Genomic DNA, 20568 nt, shown 5'->3' with positions numbered 1-20568 from the left:
ATAGGAAAGCATCCTGAGCAGCTTTTGAGTTGCACATTTCAATGGATAGGTGAAATTAGAGCAATGAACATGTTATTATCTGGTTATGAATTATATTAAAAACAACTTCACATACCCTACCACAGTGACTGTGACTGTACAGCAAGAAATTGAAATGAAAAGCAGTTTCTGACAGAAGCAAATCTCAGGCCCACAAACAAGCACTTGGAAAAAATGTGAGAGAAAAACTGCTTGTTAAATTTCAGCAGTTTAAGTGGAATCCACATACAGATACAAGTCAGAAATGGGGAAACTAAATACAGAAACACCATCAAGGATAGAATCTACAATCTTAAACACATGGCGGTGCCCTGGAAGCAGGTTTTTAGGGTTCCGTGACTTGTCCAGGGACTAATTGGTAAAGTTCAGGAGGTGAACTGATACCTCTCCTGCTCCAGTGCACACTCCTGTCCCTTCTGGACTTGAACCATCCATCCTCTGGTACCCAAGCCAATTCCCTGTGGACTGAGCGACTGCTGAGTGATGGAATGGGAAGGGAGGTGGTGGAAAAAAAGAAGGGGGCAGTAGTACAGAAGGGGCTACCCAGGAGGCTAGCTCTGATCTTTGACTTAAAGTCCACAAAAGGAGTTGTAAAGCATGAATCGGTGATGAGCGAGGAATTTGGGACATTGTTGCTGTGGCTCAACACTATGTTGTTATTTAAGACAGCTACTTACTGACACTGTTGTTGGGAGTATTACTCATTCATTTGTTGATCTTATATGGTTTTTCTACTTTTTGAGGGTCACAAGGGTTTCTGGAGCTTATCCAAACGGACATACAGGCGAGAGGCACGGGACATGCCACGGGCGATGCTGCTGGTGCACCGCGGGAAGCATATTTAAGACTGGGGCGGCAGCGTGGTGGTGTGGTGTCGCCTCACAGTGAGATGGTTCCAGGTTCAAGTCCTGTCCTGTGAGGAGTTTGCACGTTGTCCCCATATCTGCATATGTTCTCTCCGGGTTCTCTCTTCCTCCCACCTCCAAAAACATGCCCTTCTGGTTAATTTTTCAGTTCCAAATTACCTGTAGGTGTGAGCATGTACATCATAAGTGGTTGTTTGTCTTCCATGTGGCTCCCTTGTGAACTGGAGTTACCTGACGTGTCCCCCGCCTCTTGCAAACAGGGAAAGGCTCCACCAACCCCTGTGACCCGCAGAAGGAGTGCCCATGACACATTACCTTATTTCATCCATGTAAAGACATTTCAACTTCAAACTAAAAACATTAAAAAAAAAAACGTGGAGCACTGAAGGCATTGAGACATTATACTCTTCATCACATGTTGACAATGCGTTCACCACTACATTTTCACTATGTTTGCCTTTAAGCATGCTTAAGTCAGTAAAAGAAAGCAACAACAATATTTTCAAGGATTTTTATTCTTTACTGTAGAAACAATGTACATAAATTACTTTCTCTGAGACTAATTTGATCTAATGATAAGTAGGACTTCTCAACTTTTGAAATAAGAAGGATGAACCCAGAAAACATTGACAACTCGTCTAAATCATCTCTGAAGAAAGGTTGGTAGAATATGGTTAAGGGTTTGTTCCTGTTCTTTCTTTTAAAATAATCAAAGTTGGGTTCCTACCCTTGTAAAAACACATATACAAAAAGAAAACTCCCTTAAAAGAGTACAGAGACCCACAATCAAGGAGAAAACATCCACATCAATGTTTAATCATTTACTGTCATTAAAGTCACCGATGGTGAGAAGCAACAATTAGTTACTACTCTGTTACCCTGTCCCACCCACCCCCTTACCTCCCACCCCAAAGCCATGACAAAATGTTTATATTGCAAGAATAATACCTGTGACCAATAAAAGTACAAAGTCTATGCATTATAAGGCTGAGCCCTGTTTGCAGAAATGAAGGACTTCTGAGCTGACTGGGGATCAGTGTTTTCCAGGACAGTGAGACCACTGGGTCCACAAAAAGTATATCCACATAGAATCACAAATAGCTGTGGTGCGCTAGTGCTTCTCAAACACTGCTGTAGTCTGAACCAGCATGATTTTATAGACTTTGTAAACACAAAGGGGATTAGGTGGTTGTAGAACTGACCAAAAAGATCAAGATGTCAGTAAAAAATGTAAGTTAAAGATTCTGCTTTCTTTTTTTGTCCAGATCGTTGTCCATTCCTGTTGTTGTGTAGTTATAGTAGTAATAGTGGTATAGGTAATAGTATGTAAGCACATTTTGTTCATTTTTATATCCCCCTATGTCTGAAGCAAATGCAAGTTTACATAATATAAAAAACAACAAAAAAATCCAAAGAAAAGTCAGTCTTTTTTTTCCTTCGTACAAATTGTAGTCATTTTTTGTGCCTGTCTCTCTTAGAGAGAGTCCACAACAGTTCCACAACAGTTCCATTCAATGGCTTCAGCCATGGAAACAATAGCTCTTATAGACATGGCTCATAGAGGTCTATAACCAAGGGTGAAGGGCCCCACCAGGACCCACACTGACATAGTACCTGCAACATTTGTTGCAGATCCACAAACATTTTATATTGATTGCTGTGACAGTTTACAACTGTTTAAATGCTTGCAGGCTCATCTAGTTGTGATGACCACTGAAAATATCAGTTTCTTATTTGATCCAAGTCTCTACATCCCTCTGTTTCATATAGATAACATACAATTACAGCACTCACGCCGGCCCCGCTGCCGAACAGAGTTTGGGTGAGGCATGCAACTAGGCTATTAAAGAAGGAAAGACAGAAAGACAAAGATAGAAAGAAAAATAGACCAAGAAAGAAAGAAAGAGAAAGAAGGAAAGAAAGAAGGCATTGGTTGAACCTCTGGTAGGCTTAAATACATTGTTTTAAGCCATCAAAATGGTACGTTCATGTTTTGGGTGAATTGTGATAAAATACTTTTTGCATCATTAATCAAATCAGTCAATAAATCGTACTTGATGATGAATTAAGTAAAAGTCAGCAAACATGGATTCTCTGTAATGCTGAGTCTCAGGACAGTTAAGTCTGTGACATCCCTTTTATATTAAAAATGAACTTTTTGTTGAATTTGGACATTTGAGGATGCCGTGTTACCTCCTCCCTATCTCACTCTGGCGTAAGAACTGGATATTGTTTGCACTGTCGGCTAATTCGGGGTACTGCTCTATTGATAAGAGGTAGTAGCCATCATAACCCAACACCTTGCCACTGCTCAGTAGCTGCCTTTTCTCCCCTTCTGTCCAAAGCCGAACTCCTTCTTCCCCATCTCTCACCCGCTGCTGCTCACGGGCCCAAGCACTGGACAGTGCCCTCTGCCTTGCATGCTCAAGGATTCGTGCCTTCTCCTCGTCCAGCGTTGTGCCATAACGCACATGGAGTGCCAGGGCTCCGTATTGTAGCTCCACATCAGCGAAGCGACGCGTTCGCCCATTCATCACGGTTGTAGACTGGGACACTGTAACATTAACTCCGTTTTCTAGTGATTTCCTGCCTGAGGTGAGTCGCAGGGCACTGAGGTCATTTTCAGGCAGACTGGTCTTAATGAAATAGTGAGTGTCGCGTCCCTCCATGGTATAATGCAAGTCCTCAAGGTAAAAGGCATTGTTTAAGACTGCTGCCACTTTGATGCAGTCTTCATTGGCAATATTGAGAGCGTTGGTCACCACACGACCTTGAATCACAGCGAGCATCACTCCCTTACCAATCAGAGACTTGATAGTAGCGAACCACAGCCAGGGTCTGGTGTGATCCGAATGCCTCCGGTTGAGTTGGATTTCCGGCATTCGCTCAAAGGACAGGAAGGCTTGAGACTGACGAGTCACCTCCTGTTGGACTCCTGAAATTGACTGTTGACAAAAAAAAAAGAGGAAATAAAGTTTGGATTGGTTTTCCTTGATATTTCAGACATTGGTGTGGAATTTAGCATGGCATTGCATGATCCTTAAGGTAAACGTTACTTAGTACTTTTAGTGTCAACCAAAATATTTTGATGCTACCAAGTTGAAAATAAATCAATTAGTGCAAAATTGTAGTTTATTCTAAATCAGGTAGTAACTACAATATAGAGAAAGAAAGAGGGAGACTTTCATAAATGTAGATCAACTTTTCAAACTCATCTCAACAACTCTGTAATAAAATAAAAGCTGACTAGAACAACATTTTTGGGAAATAATAATTGATCATGATTACTTGTTTATAAAATAATGAATCAGAAATCAGTAAAAAAAAATTCTGATTAAAAATATATATAATTTATTAAACATCAGTAAATGTAGTACTTCTAATTCTATATTTTAGTATATTTTTATGCATTAGTCTAAAAACACCATTCCCTTATACTTTTTGTGGTCACCTTATAAAAAATCAAGTAATTAAAAAACATTCAATTTATTCATTTTAATGAACACAGTTGATCTGTGATGTGCCAGCAGATAATATTAAAATATCTGCTGCTGGCACATCACACACAAGGAATACTGTCGGCTATCAATACAACAGCATCTTTGCTCTTAACTGTGATGTTAACGCTTATTCATTCAAACTCTCTATCAAAGAATTTTTAGGAAATTATACACACAGGCAGGTCATCCCAGAGCTGACTCTTTTTCATCTCCAGGGACGGCTGTGTCAGGTCAAACTTTGGAATGGGGAATCCTGGGATTGCATTGTGAAGATGGAAACCAAACGTGACCAGCCAGATATTGACATCTGCAGAAAAAAAGAGTGGTGGTTTGTGGAAGAAGGAAAATAGTGATAATGGTAGCGATGATTAGATGATTTGCAAACAATGGCAGTAATAATTTGTGTCATACAACATGCAAACGTCTTTGTTTCTTTCATGTTTAATAGTCCACAATAAACTGCATTTGTTACTTAAATGCAACAAAACACTGAAATATTTATTCCATGTTTTAATTAAGTTTAAAAAACAAATTATACAATTTTCGTTTTTGCTAAATAGCTCTACATAAAACATGTCCATTGTTTTGAACTTAAAATGTATTTATTTGTAGCTCACACACAAAGGTATTTTTCTTTACAGTATTTATGTTAATTCATACTCTAGGAACTGGGACAGAAGCTAGATTTCCCTTAATTCTGTGTTAGTTTCTTTTAATCAAACACCCAGACCTAAAAAGTACTAACTTCCTTTTAATTGCTTTTATACCAGTGTTTCTTTTTACCTGTAACATATTCTTTGACCTGCTGAATCTTGCTGATAGGGTTATTTCCTCTAAACATGTAGAGGTTGAAGGGCTTAGGGTCTTTCCCTATGCGTGTCCATGTGCTAATGTCAGGACTGGTCCACCTTCACAACAAGCACACTGTGGTTAGACATGTTACCGACAAGGCCAATGTAGCATCCTCTAATAGTACACTTTGGGCTGAAATTACAAAATAAGTGACCGTATACCAACCTTCCAGCAGGGATGTCATAGTCTCTGTCTCCAAAATGCAGCAGTCGTGTCAGAGGCTCATATAGTCCACCATGAAAACCAATTACCAGCACAAAGTCTGGGTTTGAATCAAAATAAACCTCACCATAAGCTGTGTATTGCACCTGCACACACACACACACACACACACACACACACACACACACACACACACACACACACACACACACACACACACACACACACACACACACACACACACACACACACACACACACACACACACACACACACAAAAACAGGTTTATGACCTGGTGAGGGACACAAAAAAATGCCACTAGAGGAATTTGAATAATTATAAAAGAAACAGTCCCACATACTTGTTTAAGCAATAGTCCATTGTTGCTGAAGACAGCCAGTGGGGTCCCCGTGTTATCACATGCAATATAAAACTCCTCTCCACTGCTGATCTCCATAGCAAACACATGGCCCTGTTCAGAAGTCACATTCCAATCATTAACACAAAGAATGGTATAATTACATGTTATATAATGTTATGTTATAATTATACATTATTGCTGGAATATGGTACCAGGAGTACCATACACATTAATATTAATGAGGTACTATCACTTTCAACTTTTGTAAGCCTTGTTAGCTGACTGTCTATAGAAGATATTCTAGTTTGCTATGAGTTTGTCAGTATTCAGAGGCCTCTTTTGGTGCAGTTACCTGAAGATCATAATAAAATGATGTGATCTCAGAGCTGGAGTGGTTATAGACGTGGGTGATCCTGGTGGGGTAGTTCAAATCAGCATAGAAGAACTGCAAATGTTGGCCCAGACTGTTTCTTGATGCTACACGCCGACCCAAACCATCGTAACGATACTGTATGGTCCAGCTGGCAGCTTTGCTGTAGACGCGAACCAGAAGACCTAAATCACAGATGTTAAAAGAAAGGACATTAAGAATAAACACCTGCACTTATGATATTATATCATTGCTATTTACACTACAAAATCTACATTTCACTAAAGGCGGTTTTCTTCAGGATCTAGCTCAGTCACTTCTGAAGACACAACATGTGCATGTTCTCCTACAATCTAATTCACATCACCACAATATTCTACTCAAGTGATTAATTTTGCAAACGCTACCACATTATTCAAAATGCATTCAACCACGAGTATAAATTCATAAACGACGAAAGCGTTGATAATATGAACTACGCCTGTAACTCCCACCTTTGGAGTTGTACTCAAATATCTCAGCTCCTCTCTGTCTCAGGAAACCATCCTCATCCATTCTATACTGAACATCTCCCAGCCGAGTGATTCTGTCCCTCAGATCGTAGCGTAGTGGTGTTAACCGACCGCTGTTCCCAGGGTTCAACAAATGCAGATTACCATTCAGGTCATAATTGTACCTGAAATTCAAGAAAATTATATTATTAAGATCATCACATCATAAAATGACGGCACCATTTAAAAAAAAAAAGTCACCTTCTTACCTCCACATCATCTTCTCATTGAGAGAGACTGTTTGCAGCTGTCCATCAACGTCATATTCATAACCATATTTGGTAGTGTTTGCGAATGGTCCAATCTTGATCTCGCGCTTGGTGACTCTGCCCATGTTGTCATATTGTATGGTGATCCAGTACATCAGAGACCTGAATATCTCATACTGGATCTCTTTGATGCGGCCGTGCTGGTCAAAGTGTTTTGTGTAGGTCATCACGGCGGTTGAGATAATCTGAGACAGATGGAGACTAGTTCAGAAAAGCAATTTAAGTTTTCCTCTGACAAAACAGCCCTGATGATGGGTGTCTGAGATCCTGGACAAATTATACAAGACAGGACATGAAAACAACTGCCTTTATGGGAGATCCTTTGTTTAATTCCATGTTAGCTTTCTATACGCTGTTGCTTAACAGAAACTCATAATTGGCCCTGACAGCTGATAGTTGACTTGTCACTAAGGACGGTTTAAATCGAATCAATCCAACCCATCTTACCTGATTGATATCATAATAGATGACGCCAAACTTCCCAAACTGCTCCACCTTCCCAGATATGTCATCAAACTGATAGAGATCGATTGGCAGTGGTGTCTCATTGATTACAGCCTGCATGCTCGTGACTCTGAAGCTGTTGTCATAGGTGTAGTCAAATCGTGCGTTCACCATCCCGTCCTCGCTGAAGCGGAATATTTGCCGATCAACCAGTGGGCCGATCTGACGATACCGAATGGAGCAAATAAACCCTTCGCTCTGCAGGTTGACGGTCTTCAGGACACCAGCGGTCTCATCGTATGTGAAACTGACACGTGTCGAGTCATAGAGGATCTCTGCCAGCTTGTTCTGACGAGACAAGAAAAACAGAAATAGACAAAAATCACTTCATGGATAACTCCACCAAGACTGAACGCTCTTGTCAAGCTGTAAAAGTCAATATTCATTCTCTGCTGGAGCTGCGTTATATTGGATGGGACCACTGTAGGATCCACCTGACTCATTTCTGATCTTTATTTTGGACAACACTTAATAATGAATCCATTAATTATAGGTGCAGCATGAAACAACAATTGTTCACCTGTCTGCGATATTTGTACAGTATGTGGCGACCAGTTCCAAGATGAGCAACGCTTAGGAGCTGCAAGGAAAGAGAAAAACAGCACAGATAACCAGTTAAGCTTGACTATCGTTAAAATGATGATCACATCAGTGTTTTTACCCAAAATATTCATTATGGCTGTCTAATGGAGCAAAACGGTCAGGATTAACTATGATGTGTGTTGAAGAAAAAAATCATGCGGCACTGTATTTGGTTCACCTTTTTAAAGGTGAACTAAAATGTCAGTTAAAAATTTGAAATAAGAGAGATTGAAATGCAATTTGTATCAACACAAAAGTCCCCAAAAGGGTATAAAAATCATTTTGCGCTGACGTTGATAACCCATAATTTTGGAAAAGGAAAAAATAACAGCAGATAGACATAAGGATCCCGTTTAAAGGGTATAAAAATCATTTTGCGCTGACGTTGATAACCCATAATTTTGGAAAAGGAAAAAATAACAGCAGATAGACATAAGGATCCCGTTTAAAGGTGCTGAAAAATGTAAAAAACAACAACATGCAAAACAACAATATCAATTGGGAATCGCACACCATTGGGGCCATTCAAGGCATGTGTGAAATTGCACTGAATTCTCCCCAATGTTTTCTTTTTTTTTTAGAACATATGGGTAGATCATGGAAGCCCAAGAGTAGAACTGCAGTCTTATTACGAGCCCCCACACCTGTCCGTCTTCAGAGTAGTCCACGGTGACAGAGGCGTTGCTCTCTGGTGGTGTGTAGATGTTCCTGTAGTATCCTACGGATCTGATAGTCTGCATGGTGTGTCTAGCCACGCTGGGCATGGTGACAGCTGACAGCCGGTCCCCTGAGTCATAGTCAAAGATGTACTGGTGCTGGCTGTGCAGCAGCAACACCATGGACTGTTAGAGTGAAGAAAGCACAGAGGAGAATATGTAGCATCTATGCAAAAAGATGTAAAAGATCCATATTTTTATTTAAACAATGAGATGAAGCATCTTTTCATACCACAAAGATAGAATATATAAAACTACTTTGTACAATAATACAAATAAGAAAATAAAGCTGTAAGCAGCGTTTAACAGACCCTTAAATTTCTTTCCATTACTGCCTCATTATCTTGTACAAAGCAGATGCCATTAAATGGGTTACATTGACACTTCCTGTAAGTACTATGTAGTGCCAGAGAGCACTCATTAACTACACGTCATGTACCAATATGTGAAGTGTTGTAAAGTTCAGGAAGAGTTCATGTAAATCAAATGTTGACTGCAACAAAACTTTTTCCTCTAGCCATTACAGTGACGGGTGCACCAACTGTGACTCATTTGCATGTGTACTTTATGTCCTCAGGCCAGGATTCATCAAACGTGAAATTTGGTTAATGCTGGAAAATGCACATTTCAGTAACTGCATGACATGGAAATTGTCTCTGTCACCACAGGGACACTATGAAGTTTGCTAACTTTTTATTACTTAGAACTATAGGTTGTAATGAATTTTTATGCTAATTATGCTAATTCTCTAGAAGGACTTTGTTAAAGTAGAGCAAATGCAAATGAAAAGAAAAAAATAGCGACATATTCAAAATGTCTCACAGGCTCCTGAGTTTAGATAATGTAACCAGAAGCCTTTTTTTGGTCAATCTTCAAATACAACATTACAAATTCATGCTGAGGTGTACAGAGGGGAATGTGTAATTCCAGTTTACTAGGAGACGGTTGTTACGCATCTAATCCTGACGAAATGCTTTAAAAAAAAAAAAAAAAGGTCCATAGGGGTGGTAAGTCTTGGACTGGGGACCGGAGGGTGGCTGGTTAAAGAGGGCAAAAAGTTTGGAGTGTGAGCTGACAGTAGGAGGTGTAAGTTCACCTCCCCAAGCACTGCCGAGGTGCCCTTGAGCAAGTTGTGTTCCCTTTATAAGCTGCTCATTGAGGGCGCATAGATAGATAGATAGATAGATAGATAGATAGATAGATAGATAGATAGATAGATAGATAGATAGATAGATAGATATACTTTATTTATCCCAAACTGGGAAATTTGAATACATATTTATATACACACTACAGAGAAGATCTTGTGCCAGAACCCGAGTTGGGGCCCGACCCGACCTGAAATTTGGGTCGGGTCGGGCTCAGAAAGTCAACAATTAATTTCGGGTCGGGTCGGGCTAGATTTTTTTTGGACTCGAGTTCGGACTTAAGATCCGGCCTGAACATTTTCAATAAATATATTTATATATTTATATATTATGTGTCTCAAACGATCTATGGGTATTAAACTAGGGGATACCCTTATAAAATAAATAATTTAGGTAAAACAGAGAAGGCGCTGTATGAGAAACATCCATCTACAGTACCTGCTCAGTTCCCTCCGTGCGTCAGCTGTATTTTCTCCTGTCACTTTACCTTTCTGATCTTTAGGCCCGATCTTATCTCTAATACACACAAACACACACACACACACACACACACACACACACACACACACACACACACACACACACACACACACACACACACACACACACACACACACACACACACACACACACACACACACACACACTATATACGCTACACATCCTACTTCTTAATTTGTGCTATGGTTCGCTTCTCCATGTTGCCATGTTGCATTGACATTGTGGCTTGGGGGTCACCTTAAATGAGGAAAGCAGTGGTCTTTGGGGATTTTGTGTGATTTCAATTTCTCCCAGGTGTCAAAAAATTAAGGACAAAGCCATCAGTTTCACAAATCCTTTGGGTCCCTTTTGCACCTCCAGTCATTGGACAATGAGCTGGAACAGGGCAACAGCAACCATTCTCTGTATGGAAGAAAGGCTAAAAAATAAACTTCATGCTGTTTTTGGATGCATGGTACCTTCCTCAGGCAGCTGGTAAATATCACCCTGGCTTCCAATTTAGGAGGTCAGAGAAACACTTAATAGTCAACCCTACTAGAATGACTCAGGAAGAAGTGACGAAGGAGGAGGAGGGTTGCATTCTGGCATCTGCAGTCATATCATCCTTCTCTGTCTTACTACGTTGGTCCCCCTGTTATCTTCAGACTTCCTCTTTGACCTTCCACTTCTCCCCTTACTCGGCAGCTCAGTCCACTCCTACTATGGCTATACAGCATATCCCTCCAAACTGCCCTCCAGCAGAGCGGTCCCTCTTTCATGATCATTCATAATCCTGTACATCTTTATGATCCCCATTAATGCTATCAGCATCTTCAGGTCCTGATTTATTTGTGTTTCAATGAAATCTTCCTCACAGAAAGAACTTCAACACATTTTCAAAAAAATTTTTTTTTTGGTATGGTCATCATACACCCACACATTTACAACAGTCTTCTTACGGCATACTTTTTTCATAGTGTATTTACTGTGTGTAGGTGTCGATATGTCATCCTCTACCTTATCCAGGTAAGTGTAGCTCCACGTCTTTCCATCAGCGAAGACTCTGGAGATGATTCTTCCCTGACTGTCGTAGTCCCACCTCTCTGTGGTCGGACCCCTCTGCAGGCCTGTCACCTGTCCCGTACTGGACAAACAGACACAAGCAGAAAGCTGCTGATATCTGCTTCATACCAGGATGTGTTGCATTAAAGACGTGGATATAATGATATAACTTTTTACATAGTTTATTTATTGATCGTATAGTTAATGACAGTGTGTAACGGAAGATAATTTTGAAAAAAAAAATCAAATATTTAAACTTGTTACGTTTTCCTGTGGCTCATTAGAAGCGCAGAGTCCATAAAGTAAGGAATACTGCAGAACGCCTCACCTTGAGTATGTCAGGTTAACTGAAAGCAGCTTGCTGCTGGGAACCCACAGCGTCGGATGACCTTGGGTGTCGTAGATGATCTTAAGCAGGAACTTCCTGTGATCGTCATAAATTTTCTCTGTTCGCAGCGTACGATCGTAATCCACAGACAACAAGTTCCTTCCATTCACCTGAGGGGGTAAAGACACACATATCCACTGAAAAAGACTAGTAATGACCTCATAAATCTTTAAGCAGCTTAAGAATTTGATGCAGAATATCTGAAATTGAATACATTACATGAGGCTCTATCTAATTTCTGTCAAGATCCTGACAAAGTTTGAACATGTAAAATAGCCTGAAGTCAATTAAAGAACCCTACATGCTGAAATGTTAAACTGTATAACACATGTGTCAAACTCATGTGGTCTTCCACATTTGGTCAGAGTGTCTATAAATAAATAGGTCAAAAGTGTGCTTTGACCAAAACTACATTTCTCACAATTCAGTAATTCAGCCCACTTTGACAAAAAATCTTTGAACAAAGTTAATGCCCCAACTTTTGTGGGATGTTATTTTTCGTTATTCACTTGGATAGTTTGATCCTTGATTGACTGACAAATTAAAAGAATTTATGTCATAACAGAGAAACAAGCAAACAAATTTTTTGTGCAAATGTAATGTTGGTAACTTGAATTAGTAATAAATTCAGTGTTATTTAACATTAAGGAGTAGTTACATTTATTTTACATTACATTGACTTACATTTAGTTACATTTATAGGTTATATCTGGCCCTTAGACACCCTTGCTTTATAAGAAGATGTGACCCTGTTTCCTTCCACAATTACACCATTATATCCCTTATTTATTGTCTGACCAGCATTGCAGCTGGCCACCAGGAGGCAATCAAAATGTTTTATCTTTTCTCCTGTTGTCCACCTTTATTTTACAGTAAATACACTTTACAAACAGTATTACATCAAACGTTCATGAAGCTAGATGGACCACTGAATTTGCCCTGGCAGTAGAGGAACGATGACAATGAGGTGAAGGACCATCGTACTATTTGCACTGACAGACCCACCAATTAACGGTTCTGCCTTGAGCCACGATGCATATTGAGAGGATATCTGGTGATTACTGTCCAAAATCCTTTAACATAAATAAAGACAAAGGCCGAGACAGGTTTACTGCTGTACAAAAAAGATAAAAGAAAAGATTCGTCAAGATTTTGCCGGTTGGTGAAGAAGGAAATATTAATTAGTATTAGTGAGTTCCACGTTTCTCTTTCCACCTTCTTCTCCTCGGAATGTCACGTGATGTCACGTGACATTCTGAGAATGTAAATTAAAACTATTGAATTTCAAAATAAAATAGCACACTAACACAAAGCCACCAAATACCTCTGTACTGATCTATAATTGTTACTGATGAAGAATCTCCATCTCCACAAAGGGGAACAGACAGCCATAAAAAGGCACAGACTTCTGGTGATAAACATCTTTAAATACCTCCATCAGAACGTTTGTGTTTAACTGTGATTCATACTTATCTGCAGGTAAGAACATATCAATGTATAGCATGCAGAATACAGAATACTATTTATCTAAATGACTAACTTGTTAACTTTAAAGCCTTTGAAACCTTTCAAAATGTGACTTAGGTCATTTATGAATTTTAAGAATCTTTTCAGAAATTTGAACGAACAACAAAATAAACAGAACTAAAAAAAATGTCCAAGTTTAAAAAAAACACGCATGCTTTCTGTTTATCTCTAGAACTAATTCCATTGTTGTTGTTGCGGATCATTTTTGATTACTTTCTGTTTAATGAAGGATTCAGATGCAGAGCACTCACCCTGAGCTTTCTACCGAAGACAATGACTTTTCCTCGTGTCTGCTCCTTCCTGAATCTCCACTCCACCAGGTTTTGGCCATTCTCTCCTGGGAGTGTCATATTGCGTCTGGCTACAGTTGGATTAGCAGCACCTGGAGAAGGACATAAATAAAATGTGAATAGTGGCAACACTTCAGAGTCAAAACAGAATTTGATCCTCGGAATAAAAAAATTGGGAATACATACATGCTGTGCACACATATAACATCTGCTGTGCGGAAATAAAACAAGATTTGTGCTTCCTAGGTATCTTCCACACTACCTTTGGCATTGCATGCCTGTTAAGATATGAGGCCATCTTCATCATGCTGTGTTCTATCCGATACTATGGGCTCCAAGACGTGACATTCAGTAACCATGTTCACGTAAGATATCGCCCCACTTTCTTTGAACCAATTTAATAAAACTCACAAAGACATTTCCCTGTTCTGGGTTTTAGTTTTTCATTCATCCTGAACTCCAGACAACTCTATTTTTGCTATTCCTATTCTATATCGAATCTTAGAAAGTTATATTACTGTCATTTGGCTCAGTGGAAAACAAACTATCCTCTATACTACTGACTCTGATAATGAAATGTTGCCATAAATAAAACCTGACATGTTAATGATGACAGATCACCCACATTGTCTGTATAATTCTCTTTTAATACTGCATCTGATGAATGCTTGCTGAAGGCTGCAGAAAACAGAACATTGTGACCTACAGTATTGAAGTATGAATTCAGTGATGCTTTGCAAACAAAGAACAATAGAGGTAATTACAATAACTGCAATAAGATGTGCAAAAAAACACCAGACTAGCTTTGGAAATGAACAGATCAAGGCAATAAAAACAGATTTTTGAGCTATTATTATGATATTTTCAGATCTTTGAAGTGAAGATCAAGCCAGAAGATTAAATCCTATGAATGGTATCATGAAGTAATTTATTAATAACTGATTGTTACATACCTGCTAGTATATGGGGCTCTGTCTGATAGTGTGTGTCCATCCCATTGGCATAGGTGACCCTCAGGGAGTGATCATTGCCCACCTGGTAGCTGTTACGTAGTTGGTCTATGTGAGATAAAGAAAGACAATGATGAATGAAACATTACACGTTTTCAAAATGTGTGTATTTTGTTCATTTTTGACCCAATAACTCAAAAAGTTCTGGGGACATCAGTTTTTTAGGTGGATCTGGGTCAATGTGCAGATCCTGGAATTTTATTGCAACCTTGACGGAGGTGTTCATTCGCTGAGGAAATCTTAAAAGGGCTCTTCCTGAATGGATTTCCATGGAGTTCGATATTCACCAAGCGGATGGTCCTTTGACTTTTTAGTCACGTTCCAACTCTTGACCATATTGATGGTTGTTTTCTCTGATTGTGTGTCATTTGATGCACATCCTAATAATAATCCATTAAACCCAGACCCAGCAGCTTTAAATGGCTTTTGAAAATCAACAGATAAAAGAACAATAAGTTTGGATAGAAACTGAAGTAAAGGGGTTTTGATGGTGACTTTACAACAACACTGAGACCACAAAATGTTTAATTAAGTCTCATATTGTTGTGATTATAAGCACATTCAAATTCTAAGGAGATGTATATAAATTTATGTAATGTAATTATTAAAAAATAACATCAGGTATGACAATTTCTGTCTGAACGTGTGTATGAATGTTTTTTGGTTGGTTACAATTGAGAGACCTCTACTGGCAGAAGCTGCACACTGCATGTTAAACTTGGACTAGAGACAGCCAGTCTACGACAGCAGAACATTTACAGCATTTGTATTACTGCATCACTCTCTATCCCTACATTGGCAGCATTCCCCTCTGCATCCATAATCCAAAGAACAATATCACTATGTTAAAATACAGCAGCTGCTTTCACTTGTTCACCATTTCTGGGCTTCACCTGTAGTACATCTTTACTTTAAACTAACTTGCACACTATGAACTTTAATGAGGCAAGATGCTAAACAATAAATATTTTAGTTCAGTAAATTGACAGAGAGGACTGCTGTGCCCGTCAATAGTTTTGAATAACTTATTCATATCCGAACAGTTCTGCTGTGAGGGAGACTCTGCTCTGGTTTTCTTCACACGCTGGGCAGATGTAACAAATCACTACCAACCACTTGAGACCTCTGTTTAACAGGCTCATTAGATCCGATTTAACAAGGGCATCAGTGCTAAATGAATGTTTTCCCCAATGCTTGGCCTCACATGAAGGATGATGAAGATGGTCATGGCATCTTTTTCCCCTTTTACATTTCCACTCATATCTGGAATTATCAGAGGGGCTGCAATGAGACATAAATTCAGAGCACTTTCCTAGAGAAACTTTAACTGATTTCAAGCCTTTCAAGATCAGATAATCCACACTAAGAATTGGTATGAATATTCATAAGCCTGACCAAATCCACAGAAAAAACAAATCAAAGGGCAGGAAATGCGAAAGATGACTAGATATTAAAGTCTACTGGCAGTAGCTCATGGTTGTTGCTGGTTATACATATATAGTATTTTTTAAAAATGGAGATATCGAGCCTATTAAAATGTGGTACTATCATCATGCTTGGTAACCTGATCACAGACAGCTGCTCTATATTAACCAAACTTACAAAAAGGCTCACATAGTTTAAAACTCAACATAACCATTTTGTAAAATTTATGAGTTTTTATTTTACTCATAACTCTCAAAACTACTCAGTTTTCAGGTTAAAGGAGTCTGCGAATACTGTGGTTACTAGTTCAGCATTTGAAATCATTTGAAACACAGTGTGTTCACGACTGCTCACAGGTAAGCACGGTCAAACACATAAATTGTATTAAAGTACGCCAAATGGAAACCAGAAAACCTTCAGAGAACACATTCTTCATTACGCATCCATTGGTTCCCCGTGAATGGTTAGTGCTCTTGATAAGCAGCTGGTGCGTCGCATGGTAGTAGATATATTTAATATATTTTATATATCGTCGTTGTTCACATTCACACTACTGAAATAATAAATACATTGTCTGACTGTTCGCATCTCAAATGTGCCCTCAGTGTGTCTGCACTCACAGGAAGCATGTTCAAACCAGGTCGGACCAGGGTCAGCTATTTTTTACAGTTACACTTGTTAAGGACAAGCTGTAGGCATGTGTTACAGAGTTTACACATCTACTACTCAAAATCAATGAAAACCCTTTTCAATCTTGTTGCAAGAAGAGAGAGAGCGAGGTCATCATCCTCACACACAGAAGAGACTTCATAAACATTGCTTGTTTTCTCCTCAGAATAAAAAATACTGCAAATCTCAAAAATCGGATGTGGCTTGAAATGTAAAATTGTTGGACAACACAGCATTGTTCTGCAGAGACTGTTCCAAACGCAATGAAATGTCAAGCCAGGATGAAAAACTTCTGAAAAATGTTGCTTTGTGATGACAGAGGTTCTGACGTTTCTTTCCAAACTACACTTTAGCCTCAGCCACCTAATGCTGTTTTCTCTGCTTTCTTTTCAGCCTGCATGTTGCTATTCATCCTGTGATTAAAAACAGAATGTGCTGATTGCTCCTCTAACACAATCCAGGCTTCCACTTTCAGTCAGTTCCATCTGGCTCACAGCTGGACGCACAACTGTGTAAGCAACTTACCTTGCACTAGAGTGTAGAAGGAGTCTATTGATGACAAGTTGGTTGTTATGGAGACATCCTCATCCCTCCCTGATGTCTCTACATCCACAGCAACAGCCCCTGACGACATGTCGCCATGGAGACTGGTCACCACGCCAGTGGGGAAAGTCACATTAGTTAAACGACCCTCGCTGTCATAACTACAAAGACAGGATGTGGAGAGAGAGGAGGAACGTGTATTAATTGCATTGTTGTGAAAGGCTGACTCTACATATAATTACATGTTCACACACCAATGGGGCTGCTTGCTTACAGATGAAGATGGAAAATCACAAGTTCCAACAAGGCAGTCAGAGACGGCAACATCCCGTGACACCCCTGAATTCAACATTTTACCCTGACAGTTTTGTGGCTCTAGCGTCCTGAAAATGTTGCTTTTTGTTTTGTGATTATATCTCATCAGGTTTCAGAGAAGTGTACCTGACAAGGTATACAGTGTGCCTTCGTAAATGCGCTCCAGGAACCACATGCCATTAACGAATTCTGAGATAGAGTGAAAAAAATCTCATTTTTTACGGTAATTTAAACGTTTATGAACCCTTCCCATACTGATATTAAACCACCTTCTATCTGTTTTACCTTTTCCCACACTCTTATTGACTGTTTAAAGCACTTTTGTGTCTCACGGAATTTCGACAATCACAGAACGTAGTGCACTTCCTGATGCCATCAGCCAATAGAATGCGCGTACGGTATCACGTGATTGCCTACCAAAAATCAGCGATGAGTACAAAAGTTGAAATTTGACCTCGACCTAGTTTTCTCAAGGTCAAGGTCATCATCTCATTTTCATCCCCTTTGCCTCCCGAGTAATGTGCGTTTTATTTCATCTTACCATCTGCAACGGTTGTTAAGATAATTGGTGGACGAATGGATGGCCGGACGAACACACAAACGCTGACAATTACAATACATCACTGCTTCGCAGGATGTAACAACGTGGAAGTTGACATGAATCTGCACAGCGGTGGGGGGGGGGGGGGTTAATGAGGTGTTTGTAATATAGGAAGTAGTTTAAATTCACCGAATGTAGCTTTTTTCAAGTGTCCATTGGTTCGTCACAGAGCTATATCTTGGCATTATCTAGGCATTAATGGTTAAAAAAAGATTGCCTATATAATTCTGTCACTTCAGCTTGATACCTTGAACAGATGTTGCATTCTGAGTTGTTTATCTTTTGTTGGTCAGATGTCTTGTGTTGAGAAGTAATGCTTAGCACACACACAAACACACACACACACACGCACGCACGCACGCACGCACACACACACACACACAAGCATGTTCTGTAATATAAACACTGTAACACTGCTCACTCATAGAAGGTGGTCCAGCCTATTTGGATGCTCTTGGTAGCTAGCAAGCCGCTGTTGCCATGGTAACTAAACAAGACCAGTTCCTGACCCTGAGCCGTGAGCGTCTTCAGACCTCCGTTAGTCCCAATTGTCAGCCAGATAACCTGCACACAAGCACAAGGTTACATACAATTCAGTAGTGACTTCCTACTTCTCATAAATATGCATTCACTGTTTGTTTACTTCTGATGGGTCATTCTGTCAAGTGAGGTTTTGCAGGATAGTAAAGGATTTACACGCCTCACCTGATTGTCGGGGGCAACCACACGTACAGGTATCCTGTTGGTGTCCCTACGGATACGGATTGTGTTCCCACTGCTGTCTGTCACTGCGGTTACGTCCTCCTCATTGCTGTCAGGGAAGAAATGCAATGTGCGTGTGTGTGTGTGTGTGTGTGCGTGCGCGCGCACACACGCATACACACACAGTCACACACACACACACACACACACACACACACACACACACACACACACACACACACACACACACACACACACACACACACACACACACACACACACACACACACACACACACACACACACACACACACACACTAACCTGTAGCTGAAGTTGTATATGTAGTCTCCAGTGACCAGAGACATGGTGAACTGGTGTGTTCCGTTTGCATCAAATACATATAACTCTTGAGAAGCTGGAGAAGCCACTTCATAGGAGCTCGGACCTGATGCCAGAGAACCTGAATAAAGACACACTTTCTTTATTACTCTTGTTTTCAATGGTTATTGGACCAAACAGGACAAAAAAGACCAACAACTGGACCAAAACGGTGCTACTCCCCTCATTCAGCAGTTGAATGACGCTAACATCTTCCATGATATATTTATACTGACATCCAACTTCGTATTATTTCCCACCGAAGTCCTTTAATAAGCATGTCATCACATACAACTACACAAATTTGTGTATTTGATTTTTGTCAATTGATTCTTGGTTTTTACTGATCCTTTTCCCCTCTGTTTGCACACACATCCCCTCACACTCACCCCACTGAGTCAATGGTTTCAGTTCTCGTTCACCGTTTACTTAAAGACATGAACCTTTCTGCAGTTTTATTATTTTCTTGTCTGTTTTAAAAGAAGTTTTGCATTCAGATGACAAGTAGTCTAGAATTCCAAATCATCCAGGTGAATTTAGCCGCGTCAGAAAGCAACACAATGGTTTTGATGGGTTGGTACTGAGATTCATCAATAGGTGGCAGCAGCCAATTAGACGTAAGAGTCCTGAGTTGGCAAAAATAAGAAGTACGACAGTGATTGTTTTTCTTTATTAATTTCACGCAGGATTTTCCTGGTAGCTACAACACCTACTCATGCTTCAAGATGCATTATAAGCAGAAGCAATATAGTCAGAATTTGCTTGATCTTTGCCACTATTGGTTATGGAACATATACGGTCTGTCTTGTGTACTGCAGCAGGAAGAGACTAAATGCTGGAGCAGCTGAGTGTGTATTCTGTGTGTGCGGTGTTAAAAAGTTATTCCAAAAGCCCAATCGGTGCTTGGTTGACATCTGCTCTGACCCACATACGAGCAATGTGGTGTTTAAGGTGGGTTGTCATGTACAGTATGTGACAATGAAATTTGATTTTGTGAGTATGTGTATGTGTGTGTGTGTGTGTGTGTGTATGGTTGTGTGTCTGTGTGTTATACATACCAGTAGGTGGTTGGTTACGTCGTATAGCTCGAATCCGGATATTTCCAAGGTCGGCGACGTACAGTGTCCCATCTGGAGACACCACTAAAGAAGAAGGACAGTTGAGTTTTGCATCTTTGGAGTAGCCGTCTCCTGTTTGGTAGCAGTCGCAGTTGGCATCGTTCTGCAGGACGGAGAAAGAAGAGGGTTGAGGGGGCA

The 20568-nt window shown here is 39.9% G+C and overlaps 1 protein-coding gene across 2 annotated transcripts in view; it reads right to left on the bottom strand.

The window, feature by feature from the left end:
* Positions 1–1402: 1402 nt before the first annotated feature.
* Positions 1403–20568, bottom strand: part of LOC137599637 (teneurin-3-like) — a 221358-nt gene continuing 202192 nt past the window's right edge. For both annotated transcript variants that reach the window (XM_068320595.1, XM_068320596.1), the window contains 20 exons: positions 20371–20533; positions 19256–19394; positions 18937–19042; positions 18653–18795; positions 17298–17476; positions 14622–14726; positions 13630–13760; positions 11792–11961; positions 11419–11545; positions 8702–8899; positions 7996–8055; positions 7419–7763; positions 6912–7156; positions 6646–6827; positions 6134–6336; positions 5782–5892; positions 5423–5565; positions 5189–5313; positions 4582–4712; positions 1403–3850 (listed from right to left, as the gene is read on the bottom strand). In XM_068320595.1, coding sequence (XP_068176696.1) covers positions 3095–3850; positions 4582–4712; positions 5189–5313; positions 5423–5565; positions 5782–5892; positions 6134–6336; positions 6646–6827; positions 6912–7156; positions 7419–7763; positions 7996–8055; positions 8702–8899; positions 11419–11545; positions 11792–11961; positions 13630–13760; positions 14622–14726; positions 17298–17476; positions 18653–18795; positions 18937–19042; positions 19256–19394; positions 20371–20533 — 3762 coding nt within the window. In that variant the 3' untranslated portion in view covers positions 1403–3094. The remainder of the gene's footprint in view (positions 3851–4581; positions 4713–5188; positions 5314–5422; positions 5566–5781; positions 5893–6133; positions 6337–6645; positions 6828–6911; positions 7157–7418; positions 7764–7995; positions 8056–8701; positions 8900–11418; positions 11546–11791; positions 11962–13629; positions 13761–14621; positions 14727–17297; positions 17477–18652; positions 18796–18936; positions 19043–19255; positions 19395–20370; positions 20534–20568) is intronic.

The sequence above is a fragment of the Antennarius striatus genome, chromosome 8 (assembly GCF_040054535.1).
Source record: "Antennarius striatus isolate MH-2024 chromosome 8, ASM4005453v1, whole genome shotgun sequence".
Taxonomy (NCBI): domain Eukaryota; kingdom Metazoa; phylum Chordata; class Actinopteri; order Lophiiformes; family Antennariidae; genus Antennarius; species Antennarius striatus.
Note: the sequence above shows the minus strand (reverse complement) of the source record. Positions and strands in the feature narration are given on the sequence as shown.